We start from the raw sequence: 23,694 nt of genomic DNA, 5'->3' as shown, positions 1-23,694 counted from the left end.
GAATTTCCTCGAATCGTTATATTATTAATATTATATTATATTAATAAATATAATTTAGAATTGATGCACTGATTTATCGATCGAATAAAATAATACAATTGTATAATGATAAAATGAAATTAAAGAAAGATACGTAATTTATGATAAATCGCAAGTAGTAAAACCTTAAATTTGATGTTGATTGCGATAAAAGTGAAACGATCAAATAATCATTATTTAATGATTCGTTGATGATCTAATCTCACATGTATCATAAAAAAAAGCATGTGGGATATTTTTCCTTTTTTTTTCGTTTATCTTTGGATTTGAGATAACGAAAAAATCAAGATTGATTCGGTTGAACGAAATTCGCGCAATTCTTTTTCGTCGGTCATTTAGATCGTACACGTGTACACCTGTACCCAATGAGATTTTTCGAGGTTGATTAGAAAAAATGATGACATTTAAGGGATTCGAGATTTCTTCTTACACGACGTATAAACTTTCTTGTTTATTTTCGTCGAATGGATTTTTGGATGATGTTTCCCTTCATTCAAAAGAATAAATTTTTTTTTGTGAAAGAACTATATTCACTTACAACATGTAACTTAAAAAATAAAAATAATGATTTTCTAAGAAAACACATTAGAAGATCATCTGCTAACTAATTAACTTTTATAATAGTTTATTATATTAGTTAAAAATATATCAAAAGATTAGCGATTAATTTTATTGCGATTATTTTACAGAGTTGGACATTAAACCATTGAAAAAATAACTAGTTAAAAATTTATAATAAAATTATTAAAATGCTTGAGTAATATTTATTTGTTGCTATATTATAGTTGATTCGTTTTTCGTATAGCTTCGGTTATTTGGCAATTATTTGCAATTATTATTATGAACAATAAATTTGAAGTAACTTATCGAAATAACTTTATTACTAATTATTGAATTTTGCCCATCACTGTTTTATCATTTACGTGATAAATATTTTTTATCTTCGACTTATTCCATGCCTTCTATAAAGTTGAAACGACTAATTTTTATTCATAGTCTTCGAATAACTTCGGTTAGTTACTATTCGACTGAAGTTACCTGTAATTCAAGCATTCGAATAACATCACCAGATAAAGTAACTTTATTTGAAACTTTAACTAGTTACTTTTTTTAACTCGTTAATTTCCAAATACTGGATTAGATTACTGATTCGCGTAAAATAAAAATATATACATATTTTTTTCTTTAACAAATAACGAGCAATACATGCAAATTCAGAAAGTCTGGAGGAAGTAGTAAGTACTAATTTGTATCAGACTAAAAAAAAAAAGACAAAAGAAGGGTATGAGAAACATAAATCACATTTTTCCAGCCACTTATTTCTTATTTAATTATTTAATTATACGCGTGTATTAAATTACATCCATTTTAAGAATGATGTTCAGGTTACAGACGATATTACAGTGTCGTAATACTATAATTGTAGAATAGTCGAGAAAAACAATGACCAAGTAAAGCTCTATTTACTTATCTTTAAAAAGATACACTTCTTCGAAAAAAAAGAACTAAAAAAACAAGATACAATTATCGCTTAACTTCATCAGACGATACAAATTTATTATGTTATTTTACAATTTGTGTAATCTTATTTCAAATATTTATATATAATTAATCTTTCAAAATTATTATATCTCATTCCTATCCCGCAAGTAAAAGCATTGTTTCAAAGAAAAATCATTTTTTCTATTATTCAATCTTTATAAATTTTTTTATCGCGAAATTTTATTTTATTTTTTTTTTTAATTCTCAATTCTAACGTTTGTATCCTACTGTATTTTGATTATTTAAGAGATATAATGTTTATAAATCACACGGAAAGAAAAGGAAAATAAAAAAAGAGGTTAATTTTTCAATTACGAAATTTTCGTTGCTATTTTATCAATAAATAAAATGACAAAGATGATTCGTTGATAATAATAAATGGACTTAGACAAAATATTTTTCGATATAAACAATGGATTGATGATATCTTCGTCATCGACAATGATTGACAATCATTCATCACGTTCGACTTTTTTTTCTTCGATTTCCTGTGAATTCGATTCGCGTACAATCTCATGTCGATGTCGAGATCGGTGATACAATTTTCTTATGTACACGCAAGTGAATGCATATTAAAATACCCAGAAGAAACATTACAGAACAACGTTATTCGTTCAGCCATTTTTATTCAATTGAACGAGTGTATCTCTAAATAATTCATAAAATGGAATAAAATTTAAACAAATCCAATTTTTTTTCACGAATTATTATTTTATAATAATAATAAATTGGAAATTAATGCAATAATTTTCGCAGCTCATATTATTTATGAGCTACAATTCTTTTATTCGAATAAAGTAACATTCGAAAAAATAGTTGTATTATGATACAAGTGATAAATCAAATCTTTAAGCTTTAAGTAGAAAAATCTGTATACTATCAGACTGTCAACTTATTACGGTCCGAACCAATAATATTCGTTTCCATTATAAATTAAATTTTAATAAACGTCTTATCATATCACACACGTATATATATATATATATTAATTACAAAAATATTAAATATATAAAATAATATAAATTAAGTATTAATTATAATAATGTTACAAAGGATTAAAAAAAAAATCTGTTCTATATGTAAGTAACATTAATTTATATTGAGAACGAAAAAGCATGAACCGAATATAAAATTTAATTAATTTATTTTACAAGAAAGCTTACGAGGAAAGTTCGTAACTCAATATATGGATCGGCCAATAACAACGTTGTCCATGGGAAAAATTTGTAAGATCGTAATAAGGCGAGGCGAGTTGTCCCGAGAGGTCGACACACGACAAATCTCGATGAATTGGTGCGATGGATCGAGAGGGTTTCTTTTCTTTTTAATCGTGCTTCGTGCCGAGTCGATCCTCGAAGAAGTCCAGGTTTTCTCTTTGATCGACGTCATTATTGTTTAGGCTGTTGCAAAAACGCAATAACCTTGCCTCGTACGGTTGGATGTTCTCGTTCGACAATAGATTCGAGCATATTGCTGTCATAACGCTGTCTGGATAAATCTGCATACCTCGACCATATCTGATGGAGAGAATTCATTATACAAAGTGATTTTCATCTTGCGACATCGTTTCATATTATCGTGCCTTCGACATTCATTTCAAGAAATAAATTAAAATCGACAGCCATGAATACTACGATCGTTCCAGTTTAGTATGCAGCAAGTAATTATCGTACCGAAAAGAATTGTATTTGAAAATTTTAAAATAGATAAGAGTAAAGAAATTAAAATACTTTGATCTCGGACATAATTCTAAAGATTATCTCAAAGTTATTTTTCACGAATGATCAGACGAAATCTTCGTAACTTGAGCGATTCGAAATCGGCAAAGAACCGAAGAAAATTATTGAAAATTTTAGAGAGAAGAAAAAAAAATATATTACCTCGAAGTTATTTTTTCACGAATAATCTTCGATCGGAAGAAATTTTTGTAAATCGAGCGATTCGAAACAAGTATCGTACCGAAGAGAATTGTCTTCGATCATTAAAAAATTTCCATAAAACGAATCTCGTAATTCGAATAATTTGAAATTTTAAAAAAATGATACTATTAAATCGTTACAATAGAGTTTGCTACCTGATGAAATTCAAGTCGTTTCTTCCCCGTTTCTGCTCCCTGTTCAAGTTCTTGAAGCCTGCTCGGCCGAACCTGATGACGATATCGGGCGATTTCCAAGTGCGCGGAGATCTGTTCGAACCTCTGTCACCGTCGCCATTGTAAAATCTCTCTTTGCCTCTGTCGGGATCGCTACGCTCGTCCCTAACGAAGAACGAGCCGCTGCATCCTTGAGGATTCTCCCTCTTGTCCGAGTGACAGTCGATGCTGTGTCTCTTCAACACTTCCTCGAACTCGTTGGGCGCGTCCTTGAAGATTCTTAAACCTCCATCGGCCTTCAGAGTAGTCAACACAGAGGAAGAAACAAGGACGCAATTGCAGATGAAGGGCAGCACATACAACGACGATAAACAGCTCCTCTAAAAAAAGGTACGATCGAAAAAATATATTTTATGTTTTGTCGCGTTCTTCAGATGATTGAAAAAAACGAAAGAATCGGTTTATAGAGAGTTAAAATTTGCGAGATTATTCATTTCTTTTGATGATCGATAGAGAGAGGGGGGAGGGGGGAGGATGCATCGCCATTTTTAAAAGAATCGGACAGACAACCGACATTATATATTTTACGTAACGAGAGACGAATGAAGATAAGATCATCGTTACGTAACTTTCGACAACGTTAATTCTTTATTGAACGGAGTGTATCTATACAATAGATCGTAGTTATCAAGATTCAAAGAATCGACGCTTAATAACATTTCTCTTTGTAATTTCGTAAATCTCTTTTTTTTCTCTCTTTATTCATAGAATATTTTTAACCAATGTTCAATTTGAAGTTTCCACGAACGTTGATCGTTAAAAAAAACAAAAAGAAAAGAAAAGAAAAGAAATATATCGGCCGTGAAAGATTAAAATTCTAATTCTAAAACAATAGAGAATAGGGGGCGAGATTCTCAAAGATTCAATGTCTAATTTACAATTCTCTATAAAAATGGCGCTTCATCTCCCCCTTATTATCCTTTCTCTTCTTCGCTCAGAGAATTCTCTGATAAAAAGGAAGACACGAAATTCTTTCTATCTTTTCAGAAATTGAGAAAACACGTAACATTCACCGGGGATAAAAGAGATTTTTCATGAAAATTCGCCTCCCCTCTCCTTCTTTTAAGATTTCTTTATCCAAATATCGAAAATTACTGCGGGAACGATTCTGTTACAGATTATCTCGAAATGCAGATGTCGCAGAGGTCGCGAGACAGAGTGTAGCGATAAATAATATCGGTTTGTTATTAGCCTGGTCTTAATTAAGGATGTTCGGTAATATTGCGGTACATGGAGCCGAGATTAATGGCGATACCTTACGTTACGTTAATTAACCCCCGGTAACACGGTCCACCCTTCGCGATGATCTCGTCGCCTACGTTTTCTGTTAAAAAGCTGGCAAGGATTTACGAGGATGAGTCGAGAGGATGAACGGACATAAATTATGTCCTGAGAATAACATCGATGCTTCGCTCGGCGATCCGTTATCTCTCTTTTATTCGGCCTAGCTTTTTCTACGCTTCTTCGAGAGGCAGAAGAAGAAGAAGAAGAAAAAAGAAAGAATAACTTTCCTCTTTGACTTTTTCCCTTCTCGCCTATAAAAATAATATACAATATTCGATCGACAAAATGATAGATCAAACGATTAAAACTTTCGATGCGTCCTTCGATCTAAAAAAAAAAAAAAAAAATATCAGAAAACGCTGTTAATACTTGTCGAAACTCTGGCGTGACATTTGCGACGATAAAAAAATTTTTCCTTTCTCGAAGAAAACTTCTCTCGTCCGTCTTTAACCAAATCTTAATGAATAATTAAGAGCGATCATCATTCTTTCTCTTTCTTTCGAAAAAGAAAAATATACGCTCTTTCTGCGGCATTCTTCGAGCTTCGTTTTCAACCTCTATCTTTTCAACTTTTTCGCTACCGCCTCTCTCTCTCTCTCTCTCTCTCTCTCTCTCTCTTTCTGTTTGCCTTTATAAATTTCAAAACATTGGCAAAGAAAACTGTACTTCGAATAACGCGGAAAAAGAAGAGGAAAGAAAGAAGAAAGAAGTTGAATAAATATAAGATTAAAAAACCGCCCATCTGATATCGTATTCGTCGTTCGCAACGACGAGGGAAAATCGACTTCGCAAATTATGTTACCCCCCCTCTCCGTATATATATATATATCTATGTATAGTATATGTATCTAACCTTTTAATAGCAATTTATACGGCCAAGTCGGCGAAAGGGAGAAAAAGGCGAGAGTAGGTTGAAGCTGCTGAAGGAATTTTAAACGTGCGCACTCTTGCAAAGGAGACATCCTCTTTTTTACGACACTATGGAGTATAATCGGCGTGCAAGAAATGAATTAATCTTTAACAGTATGTATAGTGAAATGGAAAATGCGTCGGCGCTCTTGTGCCTTTCTAAAGTGCCCCGATAAAAAATTTAAATACGGGTTTGAATTAGTGGCGGTTCAAAGCTTGGAAGAGCGATGATAAAAATCTTTAATCTTTAAAGAAAATTTAAGGGAATTAATGGGCGAACGGTGACGAGCGCGTTAAATAAATAAAAAGAATAGTTGGTTGGGAAATATTTAAAAAATATTTGCGTAGAAAAGATGGATTTAATTTTACCTCCCAATGTACCTCCAATATAATTCCTCTCTGGCAATTTGGATTCATTTATGCGTTCGAAATGTTAATTTCTATTATCCGAGTAGAGCGTTAATAGTTCAATAGGAAATCTGAATTTCATTTATTTATCCGAATTGATGAAATTTTAGTCAATGTTCGATTAGGATAAAGTTCGGCCACAGGTTTGATCCACTTATCTAAAAGCGGAACCGAGCGAAACTATTATAGGAGAACTCCATTTAAACCTGATAAATTATTCCTCGTACCGTTAAATAAATCGAAATAATCGCAACAATTTTTCAACAATTTTTCTTCCATCCTTTCTTATCCCTTCTTCTCTAGTATTTAAATTACTTTCGACCTTTCGAGGTAAAAAAAAAAAATAAAAGAAATTGAATCAACATAAGCGCGAAACAAGTAGCAATGATATTTTTTTGACCGGGCAGAGGATCGACCTTGATCTTTAGGCGATGTGAATATAGAAAACACGGCGATGTAATGAAATGAATAAATATTAAAAGTCATCGATTAAAAAATAACAGAGGCAATTTTCCCCTTCGCGATTCCCCCAAGGGATGCAGCCCACAAGTTGAAGTTAAACTGTTATAACTATTATGATCTAACCTTTTATAACTCGAAAACTTCCGTAAAATTACAATTTTATTTATTCCCTTTATACGCTATCTTAGAAATAAATACTATACCTTTAATCGAAATTATCTGCCGTGTATTTCGATTTATCGTTTAACTTTCGTTTCACTCAAATTCAAAGTTGTTGATCGATCGATACAAACTCGATACAAGGGTAAAAGTGATATTAACGATCGTAGAATTTTTTTCAGGGAAACAGAGAAGTGTTCCTCTTATAAGAAATATATCAAATAACAATTCTAAAAATTTTAATTTTAATTTTAATTTTTCTCGCGAGATGATTGAATTCGAAGGCAAGGAATCAATCGAATGAACGATTAAAAATTTCTCGTCCTCGACGGAGTATAAATTCAAATAAATAATACAGTTTCATCAAATTGGAAGTGAAGTTCAATTGTACTTGTCAGTGTTTGCTGTGGAAATAGCGATCTATTCGTAATTCGTTTTCACCAGCCACGGAATTTAACACGTTCACTGTGTTGTGTATCCATATCTCAAGTTCGATTTAGCACGTACATTTTTCGCGACACGTATACATGTCGATTCGAATTAAAAATCACAAGATTTTGAAGATACATAATTTTTCTAACAATTCGTGCGCGTAGAATAATATCGATGCGAGAAAAAGAATAATATCTTCTTTCAAGCTTCTCCTTCGAAAAAATCTAGTTGAGATTGAACGTCTAATTATTCTAGCTAACAGACATTATCAAAAAATGAATGATTAATACAACTCCTTAATATCTTCATACTCCACATACAAGAAATAAAATAAGAATTATTTTTTTCAAAAATTATTTCTTACTTCAAAAACTAGTGAAAAAAACGAAAGAAAGAAAAAGAATAGCAGCAAAGGGATCACTCGATCACTCACCATGTCGCAACTCTCGTTATTGTGTAGTTTTTCAGGGAGATCTTTCAACCGGTCTCCGACGATGTTTTTTCCTCTTTCCTCCGACGCGCGTATGGTGTGTATGCGTGCGCGTGTTGGTATATACGGTTTGCGGCCGATTCGTTGCGCGAGACGAATAGGAAGAAGAGAGACGGCAGGGAGGAGGAGAGAACAGAAGGGGGGAAAAAACGTTCGCGTACTCGAAGAGGAAGATTGTACGCGAGGTTTGCGGCCTGTTGCTGCGGTGGAACGAGTGTGTACGGGGGTTAGAGATGACACCCTTTATATAGAGGCACCACTCACGGCGCATCCCCCGTAGCCGGCACGGGCCGACACCGAGACCGAGACACAGAGACGTGATAGCCTGAGTTATGATTGCCCGTGCCCGTATAACGCGATACCTCTACATTATTTTGATTCAATTACACCCGACGGCAGCACTACCCACGTAATTCTCCTTTATTATTTACGACACTTAATAAATAATAATCTATTCTATCCTAACCAAAATTTCATACGTAACAATCGGATAATAATCGACCTGCAAAATCGGCCAACGCGAGTTGCCACGGAGTTGTCTAGGTTAGGTTGTGGATAAATCTATTTCTTTCTTCCTTTCTTTCTTTTTTTCTTTTTTATATAAGGAAAAATACTACATATACGAGTATACGTTGAAGAAGTTAAGATCATTTTTGAATTTGTTATTAACATTTGATTAATTAATTATTACTATACTTTTTCGATTAATCGTTACTCCTTCGAAAACAATAATGTTGTACGCGATCTCTTTACTTTTTTCTTTTTTCTATTGTCTGAAAATCTTTAAATTAGTAGATTTGGTAGATTCTAAAACGTTCGCTTTCAATTTTTTTAATAATATTTTCGCTATAATTTAATTTATCTCTTCCCGATAATGTTTTCGTTGATGAAGATTCGAATTGCACGTGGACTTTTTTTTTTATAATGTATATTTTTTAATATAAAATATATATTGTTGTAAGAAAAGAAGGTATTATAGGAAATTTGAGTAAAAATTCGAGTAAATATGTCAAGATTATTTATTTTTCATCGTTCATTGATTAACTATTTCGATTATTGCCATTTCTAGTGAAATTTTAATACAATATCTAGAAGATATCTTTTTGTAAAATATTGAATCTTGATTTCGCGTTTTCTATTAATTCTTTAATTTTCTTTACTTTTGTCATCCATTTTCTTAAATAATGAATAATTTAAGAAAGATTTATCATCACTAGAATCTAGAAAATTATTTTTATTTAAAAAAAAAAAAATTGAGACAAAAATTAAAAGTAAAAATTAATTTTTCATCGATTTCTCTCTCTCTCTCTCTCTTTCTATTATATATATATATATATATATTTTGTTCAATATTCTTGTCAGAGAAATAAGATTAAATACAAAATATGTAATTGTAATTTAAACAGACAAAAAAAAGAACATATTGATAATAATAATAATGTATAATAATTTAAGAAACAAAATATTACAATTCGCGAAAAAAAGCATATATCTTTGTGTTTTTACTTGTAGGATTGAACCTTTCCCATGAATCGGGGATGAAGTGCAACAGGTAGAGGCACTTGTTTTCCAATGGAATCTGGGTCACTTCTTTTCGTGAAATAATCGCCACACAGGTGTGAATACATATTTCGTTTTTACTCGACATATCTTATATAACTAGATATATGTGTAACTAGATATTTCTTAAACCAGATATGAAAATCTTTAAGACATGTTTCTAGATTAGAAATTAATGAATGTAACTAAAACGCATGTTGAAATACTTGTTGTGCATCTTCTGTGTAATGTCGATTCTTTTTCTACTTTAAGATATTTACTTGATATTTAAAAGTAGAATGCGTACGAAGTTTCGATAAAAGGGATAACAATGTATTTGATGGGAATAATATTGAATTTTTACGATATATTATATTTAATAATTCATAGGAAAAAATAAAGCTTTATTCGCTTTGGTTAATCAGAATTTAATTAATGATGAAGCAATAAAAATATTAAATTTAAAAAATTTAGATCTTAATTCTTAATAATAACGTAATATCCGCGTATATAAAACGATAATTTTATTTTTGATACGTTCTTTCTTGTACTCCCCTTTATTTGCCTCCCACTCACGCAGGTGTATAACGTATATAAGTACAATATAGCACGCTTTATCTTGAGAAATGTTTGTTTCTTTGCTCGTCTACAACCATTGTGTGGCTTTGTGGACACAAAAAAGCTGAACTGACATCTCTAGAGGTATATAATCCAATGTCAAGCCTACGAATCGGCAGAGAGTGTCCGCGGACTATTCGTTGAAAATCATTATATTTATGAATGACATCAATGGCGAACCATAAAAGTTAATTAATATTTTTTTCCCAAATTCTCAACTGTTAAGAAATAATTTTTGAGCGTTGTTCAATTTGATTGAAAACATTTATAAAAATTTAGATCAAATATATAGAAGGATCGAGTGAAAAGTATTAAGAAGAAATGATCATTTTAAATGCTTTATCTTATCAATCTTATCATTTAACAGAAGGTATCTATATGTTTGCAAAATTATTCGTTTAAAGTATATTTAAAAAACTAAAAATCATAATTAATAACTAACTAACAAATAATTAATCGTATCATTTTAAAGATATATTTTCTGCTTTTAATAAATAAAAATTTATGAGCAGTAAGAAATAAGGTTTGTTAAATAATCAAGACACATTTGTGAAAAAACGAATATAATATATTTTAGGAATTTAATTCCACAATAGGCAATTTTTCACGAGAACAATACCACAGATAAAAATAAAAGTCTCATCGACATTTTATCAAAATATCTACGTGACATACGCACGTGATCATTTTATTTTTTTCAATAAACTATTATATATGTACAATGGAATGTTATCGATTTTAATAAATGACATGTAATTACCAATAATTACCAAAATTTTAATTTTATACAGTGATTGGTATAAGTATACTTAATTATAAAATTATAAATATTTATGATCTTTCTTTTTTACACAACACAAGAATAGTGATATTAATTAAACTTTAAAAAATGTACTAAATAATAATGTTACTAAAACATTATCTTAGATTATACATATAAGTTTATTTGTACTTGAGTTTAAATTAATATACTTTTCTCTTTGATATTTTATCATTTATGAAACTTCTGTTAATTTTCTTCGTATTTTAAATTATTCTTTAAATAGCATTAAAATTGTATAGTATATTAAAACTAAATCAACTAATAAGGCCGTTAATTATGAAAAAAAATCGCATTGAAGTATCACATTTTTAATATTTTTTTTTCTTTTTCTATGATATTATTTTATGGCAGGACAATTATTACATTTCACATAATTAAAAATACAATTAAGATATTTCAGTTTTGCAACTTTCTGTGGAATCTTCTCTTTGAATCTTCTCTTCATGAGAATCTTTTCAAATTGAGTTACCTAAATTCTTATTATTTTCGATAATAACGTTAAAATCGACTCACAAAACAAGATTTACGCTACACATGTAGCCATCATAAGTTTATTTAGCACACAATCACTTATAAAATAGTATCTGTAAATTATTGTAAGTTCAGTCTTTGTAAAAAATCTCCTCAAAAGCTACTTTTTTGTTTCATCCGTCTGTTTTTTGTTTTTGGATACATTAACATATTTTTGTTTTACTCAAATGAAAAAAATAATAAAGTTTCCAGTTATTTTCCGTATCGTTGTTCGCTTTTACTATATTTTTCCAACAGACATATAAAATCCTTTGCAGATAAACTAATGTTTAAAGGTAACATGCTGAAATAAAAAAATAAAATATTATTAAATATTAAATATAAAAATATTGAAGTTTCTGCAACAACTATAAATAATCATGAAATAAACTTACTAAAATTCTGTTATTCGTGTTTGCCATGGTAAAACACCATACGTAGAACAAACACGGCCATAAATTATTCCTAAATCAGGATCCGGCATTTTTCGTGAATTTAATTTTTCATCGAGCAATTCGATATTTATTTCCTCCGGCTTAATTGTTCCTGTGATTACAGCTTCAGCTAATGTTTTTGTCAAGGATACTATTTCTTTTTTTCCATCTAGAGAGGACAATAAAAATATCCTCATTTTCGATTTAGAATCTATAAATTAAAAAAAAAAAAATCATTTAGAAAATTTGTAATATATTTATGAATTATGAAAAGTTTATTCATGCAAAAAATGCACCAGTAATTCCATTTTGAGAGAATCCTGCGTTTGATTTACTCCAATTGATGTACTCCATTAAATCAGGTTGTGTTTTTGCAAGTTCGTATTTTAATAAATTTTCGTTTCGGATTAGAAAACCTGTAACAACAAAATAGATATATAATTATATAATTATATATCATTTATATTTAGATATATAATAATTATAAACACAATATTGCTTAATATAATTATTATTTTTTTTATAATATATCAAAAATCATATAATTAAATAAAACAATTTATATTTTTCGATTTAATAGTCGTATAATATTTTATAAAGATTAATAAATTTTTTCCATTATATTCTTTCTTTTATTAATTTAACAATAAATCAATAATAAAAATACATATTTCTTTATTACATGTTTAAAATAAATTATATCAGCATATAATATTACACGTACATTAAATATGTCCTTGAGTCTAAATAACAAAATATTTTTGTACAAATTAATATTGTGTTGTTAATTTTAAATATGTGCAAAATTAACTTAATTAATATATTTTACAAAAATTCATTTTTATGAAATGTAAAATATTTATTTTTGCGAAATATTTATAATTTATGAAAAAATATTGTTATGATTTAATGTTTTTTTTACAATTTATATTTAAAATTTTAGAATTTTGAAAAATTAATACATTATTTTATTGTATTCAATTTTCAACAAAATATTTTTATATTTCTTAATATATTTTTTTTATGAACATAGTGTGTTTCATAATAATATAAATCTAATTAATAATAATAGAATCAACAGTGATATGCTTGATAATATATATATATATATATATATATATATATATATATATACATATAATTATTTTTATAAAAATATATTTGTGAAAATAAATATATTATTAAAATAAATACTTTATAACAAAATTGTAACAAAATTTTATAAAAATGCTATATCATTATTATCATAAAATAAGATACAAATCTTATAATATTTTTTTTAAATATTAAAGTTTAAATTGTAATAAATTATGTTGAAAAAATTGAAAATATTTACAAACAAAAAAATTAATATCAAGAAAACTATATTATGTATCAAGGAATAAAATTGTTTCGATTTTGAGGTTAGAATAATATACGAGATAAATACGTACAAAAATATTATTAATATTAAAATATGTTAATTATTTATATAATCATTGTAGAAGAATTATAAATCTAATTAAATTGAAGTATATTAATTTAATAAAACTTAAAATATTAGATAAGTTTAAAGTAAGATATAAATTATATAGTATAAACTTGTTGAAACATTTTTTTTATATCTTTTGTCAATAAATAATGATACTAACTTATGATATAATATTTTCTATTTTGTTTACATTTATATTTTTCTGAAATCAATATGAAAATGATAGATTTTAAAAGATTGATATAATATTTCTTTCTTGGCATTATATCTACTTATCATAAATGAATTTAAAATTTATTTCGATTATATTCGTTTAATAAATTCATATTAAAACAAAATAGCAACAAAAATTAAATATAGGAAATAAAAGAATACAATCATAGAAAACTAATAAACAAAAATGAACGTTACCACTGATGTCAAAGAAACTGATGTAAGATATACCAAGGGTATAACACCATCTAATAATTCGTATACAATCGAAAATAGTGTTCTCCTTCGCGCCGAAAACGATCACTATATGTCTTGGAAGCTTTTTCATCTTGCTCGCGGCACGCGTCAGTATTTCGATCTCTGTCCTTAAGTTTTCACCGTACCATATTTTGGTAAACTTACGATGAAGAATCATACAGCAATTATAAAACGCGGCAAATAAGTCACATAAAAAGTGGATTAGTATTAGTAACATGCGAAATACCGTGAACATTATATCGTCCAGTGACCGTCCGGTCTATAGAACATAATCACGCGGAACTAGTTGATAAAAGATTTTCAAAACTACCCGGGGAACGTCACTAGAAGATTCATATACTTAATTACTGATCCGTCTAGCAGACGGTCACCTCACGTGCACCTGCTTATGCCGGATGACATACGCACTCTTCTGTCGACAAGAAACACTAAACACAGTATGTCGGCCGCTAAATTATATGCCCATTTCACGTGGTCTAGTTACTTTATATATTATCATTTCCTATTATTGTATAATAGTGTAGTCATCTATATATATATATATATATATAGATGAATAATATAATTTTAGATAAATGAAAATAATATTTTTTATCTAAATAACAATAAAAGTAAAAATTGATAATATATAATTAACTTTTTATGTTAGTAACAATATACAAAAAATAAGGTTATTTAACAATAAGTTTTCGATAATGCTGATCACAGTCAGAAAAATCGATGAAAATAAAATATATTTGATATTAATTATTTATTAATTTTTAAATTAATAATATATATACATTGAAATAAAATTATAAAAAGATTGTATTTCTATATATCTATAAAAATAAACTAATTAATAGTATTTTTAATAAACTATAATTATAAAAAAACTAATGACAAAACTTTAATTTGTTAATAAATATTTTGTTTAACTAAAATATACATGCGTAGCAATTGTTTTTAATTTTTAGGTTATGTTTAACGTCAATCACTACTACTAACTTTAATTTTTTAAATATGATGTATATTATCATAAAAATTATTTTATTTTAAAAAATGTTTGAAATATATTTACATAAATTGAAAATATTAAACTAAACTCACAAATTTGAATTTTAAATTATAAAAATTATTTTAAATTATTTATTAATTAATTTTATAAAAAAAAATAATGATGTTGGTATTTGTGTATTTCATAGCATTATTGCAATTTCAAATTTTCAAAACACTGGCCTGTGAATCATATAATAATTTATTTTTTGCATTCATAACTATTTTAGCACAAAAAATTTTCTTCAATTTTTTTAAAAATCATTGGAATTTAATTACTAGCTTTTTTATTATTTTTCACATTGTTTATATCAAAACGAAAATAATAAAAAAGATTTCAAATTTTTACATTTACTATAAACTTTACGTTAAGATAGAATTTCCGGTTGTAGCAGCGATGTTGCCATATATTCAATATAGTATGATTACATGATATCATATTATGTCAATGTATACACTAACAGCGAGTTTAAATATCTAGGGATATTTTCATTTAATATAAATATAGGAATATTTTCATTTTGTTAATTTTAACTTTCATAGGTTAAGCACGTGGTTTTAGTTTACGTCTACATGAACTTATAATAGTTATCTTTAAATTAAAAAGAAATTCAATGTCATTTTTTTAATAATTGCAATATAAAAGAATGTCATTCCGAGGTCGTGGAGGTGGATTTGGAAGAGGTGGAGGATTTCGTAGTGGAAGAGGCGGAGGAGGATTTCGAGGAGGACGCAATAATGATAAAAATGGAAGAGGGTAATTATTAATTTTCACTAAATTAACTATTAAATATAATATTTAACTATAAATGTAATTTATATATTATAGATTTGATCAAGGACCACCAGAACATGTAACTCCATTAGGTCATTTCACATGGACAGTTCAAGACGATTTAGTAGCTAAAGTAGATATAGAACAAGTACCTTTTTTTAATGCTCCAATTTATACAGAAAACAAACAACAAATTGGAAAAATAGATGAAATATTTGGCAATATCAGAGATTATTATGTATCTATAAAACTATCAGAAAATATAAAAGCATCCAGTTTTCAAAAAGACACACAGGTATAATTTATTTTTACATATGAATTGAAATTATTCATTTTATTGATTATTATTACTATGTTTCGTTATAGCTGTTTATAGATCCAGCAAAGTTATTACCTTTACAAAGATTTTTACCTAAACCTCCTGGATCAGTTCAAAAGAGAGGAGGTGGAGGTGGCCGAGGAATGAAAAAAGGTAGTGGAGGATATAGTGGTGGTCGAGGAGGAGGTAGACCATCCTTTGGGCGTGGTGGTTTTGGAAAAGGAGGTGGTGGCGGTTTTAAAGGACGTGGAGGAGGAGGAGGAGGAGGAGGAGGAGGATTTGGTAGGAATCGTGGAAAAGGAAAATGGTAGAAAATTGAAAATTACAATAAATTTTTATGCAAAGACACATTTAGTGATAAGAATTCCTTAATTTTATTAAAAAGACTAAAATGTAGATAACATTTAAGATACAAATGAAAAAACAATGAATACAATATATGATTTATTTACACCAATATTCGTTAAATATTATTTATCATTTCTATTTTCATATGTAATAATAATAAACATATATGTTATATACATTACTAAATATATTTAACAGAAAAAAATATTTTCTAAACTTATACTTCATCAAATTTGATATGCTTCCCAAGTTCTTTTTCTGCTTTCTTTAGCAATTTATTTCTTCCTCTTTGTTTAATTTTAACTTTTTTACTCAATTTTTCTTCTCTATCATGCAAGATTTTATCCCAATACATTTTTTCTTCATCACCTACAAAATAATACAAAAAAAAGTTTTCTATTAAATTATGTTTTTAAAAAAAATATTCTCTTACCTTCTAATATTGTTATATGTTTCTCTTCGCCAAATTTTTGTGTAAATGTCTGTGCAGCTTCAGCTGTTTCACATCTTACATAAATAAGACAAGAACCATCTTCAACATCTATATATTTTATAGAATTATTATTTTTTAATTCCATCTGTAAAAAAATATAAAATATATAAAAAAATTATATATTTATATTTTATTTTTTATACTTATATATTTTTATAAATGTACTATATACCTTTAAACTTTTTGAATCTGTACACGGTTTATCCATTTCAATTTTGACTATAACTCCTGGTATAAACGAGAAACGACATGCAGTTATATTTGGTTTATTCCCTTTGTCTTTTTCATCATTTTCTTCTCTTTCAGGTTTATTTTTTTCATAATTTGACCATTGATATCTTGTTTTCCTTAAATGTTGTTTAAGCTGCTTCATTTTACTTCTCTGTAATTCTAAATATTTATTTCTAAGATATTTCCAATTTTTTTTAGCCATTACTTGTAATCCTATGCTATAACTAAAATCTTCCATTTTATTTCGCTTTTTTCGTTTTTTTCTTTTTTTTTTCTTTTCATTTTCATTTTCTTTAATATTTGCATTAGTACTCTCATCAATTACCATTTGTTCATTTTCATCACAATTGTCTAATATTTGTTTTTCAATTGTAGATACGTTTTTAAATTTATTTAATTTTTTTGGTAAATCTTCTAAAGAAACATCACTTTGTTTTTCATTATTTGATATGTCTTCTAAAGGAGTATCATTTTGTTTACCATCATTTAATGTATCTTCTAAAAAAACATTATTTTGTTTTTCATCATTTAATTCCATTTCTTTGTTGTATACATCATTAGAATATTTGGGCTTTTTCTTTTTATTTTTTATCAATTCATTATTTATTTGTTTTTCTTTTTCAATTGATTGTCCAGTATCAGTATTCATATGTTTTCTTTTTTTTGTTTTTTTTTTATTATTGTTTTCATGATTTTCTAAAATATCATTAGTGTTTATATTTTCCTGTTTTTTAATATTTTTATCCATTTCAATATCTTGTAGTTTTTCATTATCAATTTCATTAGCATTTTCAATACATTCATTTTTTTCATATAACTTTGTTTGATTTGATTTTATCTTTTTTTCTGTATCATCAAATGTAGTAATACTTAAAAGTTCATCAGGAGCTGTGTGAGATGGTAAGAGACAACCTTTTTTTTCAAATGCCTAAAATATTATTAATTTTGTAATATAAAATTTATTATTCTATAATAAATTTATATTTCTCTTACCTTCAAACATTTTTTAGCACTTTGAGGTATATCAAATTCTACAAATGCAAAACCTTTTATCTTTTTATTATTTTTAAATCGTGGAATAGAAATATATACAACTTGACCATATTGAGAAAATATTGAACTTAAAGTTTCATGATCTGAATCTGGGGGTAAATTTTGTATGTAAACTGTACATTCATCTATATTTTCTTTTGATATTATTGGTGTTATACGTCGAATCTTTGTTCCATCTTCAGATAAAGATAACATTTTAGATGTTTCTATAGCTTTAGCTATTCTGTTTGAATCAGTAGTTAATTCTTTTATTCTATTAAAACTTAGAAAAACATTCAAATCAATATCTGAAATATTTTAAAATAGATTTTAAAATAGATTTTTTAAATATTACATAATATTTCTTATGATAATTTTACAAATCTTACATGGATCTTCCTTAAGTAAGTTACTTAAAAATCTATCTTTACTTAGATTTGCATCACTGAAATAAAATTCCATTTGTTTGAGTATGGCAGCGTGTAATGCCTTTTTTCTAAGTCTAGGTTTTCCTCTGGAAATGTTTGTAATCTTGTTAACTGTTTTTAAATGCGAATTTTCTATTGATTTTTGTACTTGTGGTACAGGAATTCTTTCTGAATCTAGTTCTATATCAGATTGTTGTTCTTCCATCACCATTGTTATTAATAAATTTATAAAAGTAATTTTGAACAACTACGTATAATTTTTTTTCTGTCACCAACTATCTACAAATTCATTTTTAACATATAAATTTCAACTTTCACTAAACAAATTTTTTAATATATCTTTTAAAATTAAAATAATATAATTTTTTAATATACTACAAGAAACGTAAAAGAATAAAATTTCTTACATACAATCCGAATTGCAAATGTTTCCCGGTTGAGAAATCTCGTAAACATAGAACCTGAAATCATATAAATTGTAGTTAGATTATCCAACAAAAAAGTGTTTATATTAAATTATTTTTAACAGTATTTTAGAATTATAAATTTATAGGGAATTTATTTCGTTATTTTAAGAATCATATATTTTCATATTCTAACACTATATTATTTACATAAAAGATTTTCATATATATACGTATATATTTGTAAAAAATAAATTGATATATTCGAATATATAAATTTTTTAATAAAAGTTTAAATATTTATATCAATATATAATTTTATACATTTTAAAAAAATGTTTTTATTGAGTTTGTTTCTTTAGTTGATTAAGTAGTTAATGGTAGCCACCTTTGATGTGTATAATCATTGAACTGAACTGCTCAAGAAACTCAAGTCATTCACTAATTCGTATGTTTAGCTGCAATTAATTGTTAAGATTATATTAAATAATGGATGATATGGGTATTATTCTACCCGATAAGGTATCTAATATATGCATTTTTATTCATATTTTTTGTTCTAAAATTAAGGAAAAAAATGAATGAAAATTATATTTAAATTTAAAATTATATAACCTCAATTTTTATTCTATTAAATTTGTTTGTTTAATTGTTTATTAATAAATTTTTTTAATTTTTAATTAAGGATGTTGGAGAAATGGAATGCAAACCTGTAATTGGACATTATACAGGTGCTGGTGATGAATTGGATGTTGAAGATCTTTATACCAAGTATAAGGTAAAGAAATTTGATGTTGAAATATTTCTTTTTATATATTTATTAATTTATATAAATATATTTAATTGATATATTTAATTGATAATAAGAATTAATTTAATTGATATATTTAATTGATAATAAGAATTTTGTATTTTATAGAAATTACAAAGAATGTTAGAATTTCTTGAAGTTCAAGAAGAATACATCAAAGATGAGCAACGTAATCTGAAAAAAGAATATTTGCATGCTCAAGAAGAAGTAAAACGCATACAAAGTGTACCTTTAGTTATTGGACAATTCTTAGAAGCTGTAGACCAAAATACTGGTATTGTAGGTTCTACTACAGGCTCAAATTATTATGTACGGATTTTATCTACAATTGACAGAGAATTATTAAAACCATCTGCTAGTGTAGCTTTACATAAACATAGTAATGCTTTAGTAGATGTTTTACCACCAGAAGCTGATTCAAGTATTTCAATGTTGCAAGCAGGTATTTGGTTATTATTATTTAAATCATAATAAATTATTGTTTGATGCAACAAAACATTATTTTATATATTTTTATGTATTTTTAAGATGAAAAACCAGATATTCAATATAGCGATATTGGTGGCATGGATATGCAAAAACAAGAGATTAGAGAAGCAGTAGAACTACCTTTAACTCATTTTGAGTTGTATAAGCAAATTGGAATTGATCCACCAAGGGGCGTATTAATGTATGGTCCCCCTGGATGTGGTAAAACCATGCTTGCAAAAGCTGTAGCTAGACATACTACTGGTATATATAATATTTTTAATATCATATATTTTAAGGATACCTTACTAAACGGTATACTTAACTTCTTATAACTCAGTACAATTAATATTTTTTTAGCTGCATTTATTCGTGTAGTAGGATCAGAATTTGTACAGAAATATTTAGGTGAAGGGCCAAGAATGGTGAGAGATGTCTTCCGTTTAGCTAAAGAAAATTCACCAGCTATAATTTTTGTTGATGAAATCGATGCTATAGCTACAAAAAGATTTGACGCTCAGACTGGTGCTGATCGTGAAGTGCAACGTATTCTTTTGGAATTGCTTAATCAAATGGATGGTTTTGATCAAACTACTAATGTTAAAGTTATAATGGCAACAAATAGGTAAAATTTTTATTTTTATTTTTACTTTAATTACTAAAATAACTAATACTAAATATATTAAACTTAATTTAAATAAAATAATTTATATATATTTTTAGAGCTGATACATTAGATCCTGCATTATTACGTCCTGGCAGATTAGATAGAAAAATTGAATTTCCTTTGCCTGATCGCCGTCAAAAACGTTTAATTTTTTCAACAATTACTGCAAAAATGAATTTGAGTGAAGAAGTAGATCTTGAAGATTATGTTGCGCGACCAGATAGAATTTCTGGCGCTGATATTAATGCAATTTGTCAAGAAGCAGGAATGCATGCGGTTCGTGAGAATCGATACATAGTGTTAGCAAAAGATTTTGAAAAGGGTTATAAGAATAATATTAAAAAGGATGAATCTGAACATGAATTCTACAAGTAATCAGCAAAAAACTGTGTTATCATGTGTCACATTTTATGACCATATATGTATTTGCAAATTTATGTATTGCTATAAATCTAATAATCAATATATGTTTATACAAATTTGTCTTATCAATTTATATATTCTTATATTATATATTATATTACATTGTATTATTATATACATGATTTTTAAAAATTATCTACAAATGAATATTTGAAAATTTAAAGATAATAATGATAAAAAATTTTATCGCGTGTAATTGATCTATTTAAAATTATAAAATCATTTTTAAGTAAGATAATAATTTTAAATTAAATAGCTATGTTTTTCATATTTTGGAATTTATTGAAACAATATTACATGAGAATTTATCGAAATATTGCATGAGATTAATAGAATTATTCTAGTTCTTTTAATGATCAAATAATGTCAAACATAGTTCTGATGGTCTATCACGAAATGTTATGAATTGCAATTTTATTGATGTTTAATATAATTTAATTGATTTATTTTCAAATATAGTGACAGATATCGCTATATATCATATAAAAATAATTTATTTTATCCATTCATTATCATATTTTTATGTCAATTGATATTAAGATCGTAATCATAACCTAAATATCAAATAATAAATAGTATCTTTTAAATTTTAAAATATCTTCTTATAATTTTAATAGTATTATAAAATATTATTATAATGAATCTACCACGAATATTAATAATAAGCACAGAAAAAGGAAAAGCTAACGAAATTGCTATAAGTAAGTTGAAATTTAAATATCTTTCGCATTTTAATATTAATTTGACAAGTTTAATAAATTAATTTTTTTAAAATAAAAGTATGCATGAGAATTATTTTTATTTATATTGATTTTATATTGATTTCTTATTTTTATGTGTTATATATTTTATAGATATAGGAGGAGAAAAATTATCTAACCAAGATCATTTTGATTACTATTTATGGAATATTCAAAATAAATATTACAAAGCACAGGTATTGATATGTGTTATAGAAAATTCTTCTCAAAATATTTCAATCAATGATGTGGAAGCATTGATTGTACATCATGATCCACAGACAGTAAGATATTTAAATTTTAAATAGAATCTTTGACAGAGCAAATGATTTTTAGTTTTGATTTCTTTAGGAAAATGCAGATCAGAATTTAAAGGAATGGTCATCTTTGATTGCTTCTTTAGCAGAAGTAGAAGTGTTACTGTTTTCTTGTAATTTTATAATAGATACTGTTATTAGAAACAAAGGTATATAAAAATAATAATCGATACATAAATGTTATTAAATAATAAAATATTAACATGTGTTTATAATATTTTAGTGATAAAATGGTGTTTACAAAATAGATTTGAGTTAATTGAATTAAATAGACCTGATATAGATGCTTCAGAAGCTGATTCAGAAAATAACAAATATGGTATTGAGAGAATTATTGAAGCTTTACATGCTCATATGTGGCCAAATATGACACTTAAAGGTTTCCCCCTAAAATTTGGATTATAAATGTTTAAACTAAATTAACTAGATTAAAAAACTATTACTTTATAAATATAAATATTTATTTATTAATTGTAAATATTTACAATTTATATTAATTTTAAGGAAAACCATCAGATATGGAAGAGCGAAATCCTGACATGAATAAAGTTGAAGAACAATTTGGGAAAATTGAATTAAATCAAGATTCTACAGAAACATTACCAATAGAAAATATGTTAGGTCAGTTGAACAAAATTTTATCATAAATTTTTGTTTCAGTGTATATATATTATTTGTTTCAGATGGAATAATGGGTGAAGAAAATACAGATTTTGGAGAATTGTTTAGTCAATTAAAGGCTATGAAAGAACATGCAGCATTATTGCCAACTAATCAAAGACGTATAGCAGCTGAACAATTAGTCACTGCTTTCTGGAAAGCAATGGGCGGTGATCCATCAGAAATGGAAGATTAATCTACATATTTATTTTATAATGCATACAAATTCAATATTAGAAACATTCTATCTTAGAACTTTTATTTGGACTTGATATGTTAATTTTCAAGAACAAAACAGCAAAAATATTGTTAGATAATTATAAAATCTTAAAAATTGTTTAAATGAAAAATGAACGTAAAATTATAATAAAATAAAAATTAACGTAAAATTATAATTAAGTAAAAATTAACGTAAAATTATGATAAGAATAAAATTAAAGTTATAATATTGCATGTGTATAAAATATACAGTTAATTATAATGTATGTTTTGTAGTAAAACTTATCAAATTTATTATTTTAAATGATCTCTTTTATGAATATATTCATAAAAGCTTTTGTATAATTTCATAGATATAATATTAAGTAGAATATAAAAATATATTTGTATACGCGTGTGTGTTAAATATTAATGTAAAGTTTTTATTTGTAAGTGTAAATCCATACAAAAATTTGATATTATAGAATTAATCTTAAATTCAATCAGAATCAAGATATTTTTAAAATACGTTTTTTCGATTTAAATAATTATCAAACCGAAATGAAATATACATGTTTAGTAGTGTTCTTCGTTTATTTCTC

At 26.7% G+C, this 23,694-nt stretch overlaps 6 protein-coding genes and 1 long non-coding RNA gene across 12 annotated transcripts; 4 read left to right on the top strand and 3 right to left on the bottom strand.

Moving 5' to 3' along the window:
- Positions 1 to 1,342: 1,342 nt before the first annotated feature.
- On the bottom strand, positions 1,343 to 8,290 carry LOC108003279 (FMRFamide-related peptides-like). The gene is made up of 3 exons (XM_062075388.1): positions 7,821 to 8,290; positions 3,656 to 4,053; positions 1,343 to 3,098 (listed from the first exon to the last, which is right to left on the bottom strand). Exons 1-3 carry the CDS (start codon positions 7,821 to 7,823, stop codon positions 2,906 to 2,908), a joined length of 594 nt encoding a protein of 197 aa, XP_061931372.1. The 5' UTR covers positions 7,824 to 8,290; the 3' UTR covers positions 1,343 to 2,905.
- Positions 3,923 to 9,885, top strand: LOC133666134 (uncharacterized). The gene is made up of 2 exons (XR_009829830.1): positions 3,923 to 4,063; positions 9,390 to 9,885. It is a non-coding gene; the product is annotated as an uncharacterized LOC133666134 (long non-coding RNA).
- A 1,494-nt stretch (positions 9,886 to 11,379) lies between these two features.
- On the bottom strand, positions 11,380 to 13,978 carry LOC108000245 (dehydrodolichyl diphosphate synthase complex subunit Nus1). The gene is made up of 4 exons (XM_062075389.1): positions 13,684 to 13,978; positions 12,098 to 12,217; positions 11,763 to 12,012; positions 11,380 to 11,671 (listed from the first exon to the last, which is right to left on the bottom strand). Exons 1-4 carry the CDS (start codon positions 13,976 to 13,978, stop codon positions 11,581 to 11,583), a joined length of 756 nt encoding a protein of 251 aa, XP_061931373.1. The 3' UTR covers positions 11,380 to 11,580.
- Positions 13,979 to 14,047: 69 nt separating this feature from the next.
- LOC108003333 (H/ACA ribonucleoprotein complex subunit 1) lies at positions 14,048 to 16,329 on the top strand. Of its 2 annotated transcripts, XM_062075387.1 has the most exons (4): positions 14,048 to 14,180; positions 15,439 to 15,535; positions 15,608 to 15,848; positions 15,920 to 16,329. In XM_062075387.1, exons 1-4 carry the CDS (start codon positions 14,132 to 14,134, stop codon positions 16,181 to 16,183), a joined length of 651 nt encoding a protein of 216 aa, XP_061931371.1. In that variant the 5' UTR covers positions 14,048 to 14,131; the 3' UTR covers positions 16,184 to 16,329. The 2 variants fall into 2 exon arrangements, with proteins under 2 accessions (XP_061931371.1, XP_016921010.1); XM_017065521.3 differs by lacking the exon at positions 14,048 to 14,180 and having other exon boundaries at positions 15,288 to 15,535.
- Positions 16,223 to 19,221, bottom strand: LOC108003331 (la-related protein 7). 4 transcript variants are annotated; one of them, XM_062075383.1, is made up of 7 exons: positions 19,197 to 19,221; positions 18,812 to 18,865; positions 18,366 to 18,683; positions 17,938 to 18,284; positions 16,886 to 17,872; positions 16,654 to 16,798; positions 16,223 to 16,589 (listed from the first exon to the last, which is right to left on the bottom strand). In XM_062075383.1, the coding sequence occupies exons 3-7, from the start codon at positions 18,613 to 18,615 to the stop codon at positions 16,438 to 16,440; spliced, it is 1,881 nt and encodes a 626-aa protein (XP_061931367.1). In that variant the 5' UTR covers positions 18,616 to 18,683; positions 18,812 to 18,865; positions 19,197 to 19,221; the 3' UTR covers positions 16,223 to 16,437. The 4 variants fall into 4 exon arrangements, with proteins under 4 accessions (XP_061931367.1, XP_016921005.1, XP_016921006.1 ...); XM_017065516.2 differs by lacking the exon at positions 19,197 to 19,221 and adding an exon at positions 19,133 to 19,151 and having other exon boundaries at positions 18,816 to 18,865; XM_017065517.2 differs by lacking the exon at positions 19,197 to 19,221 and adding an exon at positions 19,133 to 19,150.
- On the top strand, positions 19,189 to 21,233 carry LOC108003332 (26S proteasome regulatory subunit 6B). The gene is made up of 6 exons (XM_017065520.2): positions 19,189 to 19,330; positions 19,494 to 19,586; positions 19,728 to 20,061; positions 20,148 to 20,351; positions 20,448 to 20,712; positions 20,811 to 21,233. Exons 1-6 carry the CDS (start codon positions 19,298 to 19,300, stop codon positions 21,127 to 21,129), a joined length of 1,248 nt encoding a protein of 415 aa, XP_016921009.1. The 5' UTR covers positions 19,189 to 19,297; the 3' UTR covers positions 21,130 to 21,233.
- A 283-nt stretch (positions 21,234 to 21,516) lies between these two features.
- Positions 21,517 to 23,679, top strand: LOC108003294 (alpha- and gamma-adaptin-binding protein p34). 2 transcript variants are annotated; one of them, XM_017065459.3, is made up of 6 exons: positions 21,517 to 21,878; positions 22,032 to 22,201; positions 22,269 to 22,383; positions 22,458 to 22,613; positions 22,739 to 22,855; positions 22,918 to 23,679. In XM_017065459.3, the coding sequence occupies exons 1-6, from the start codon at positions 21,815 to 21,817 to the stop codon at positions 23,088 to 23,090; spliced, it is 795 nt and encodes a 264-aa protein (XP_016920948.1). In that variant the 5' UTR covers positions 21,517 to 21,814; the 3' UTR covers positions 23,091 to 23,679. The 2 variants fall into 2 exon arrangements, with proteins under 2 accessions (XP_016920948.1, XP_016920949.1); XM_017065460.3 differs by having other exon boundaries at positions 21,523 to 21,878; positions 22,032 to 22,114.
- Positions 23,680 to 23,694: the final 15 nt, after the last annotated feature.

This window comes from Apis cerana, linkage group LG5, assembly GCF_029169275.1.
Source record: "Apis cerana isolate GH-2021 linkage group LG5, AcerK_1.0, whole genome shotgun sequence".
NCBI lineage: Eukaryota > Metazoa > Arthropoda > Insecta > Hymenoptera > Apidae > Apis > Apis cerana.
This window is presented reverse-complemented; position numbering and strand designations above follow the sequence as displayed.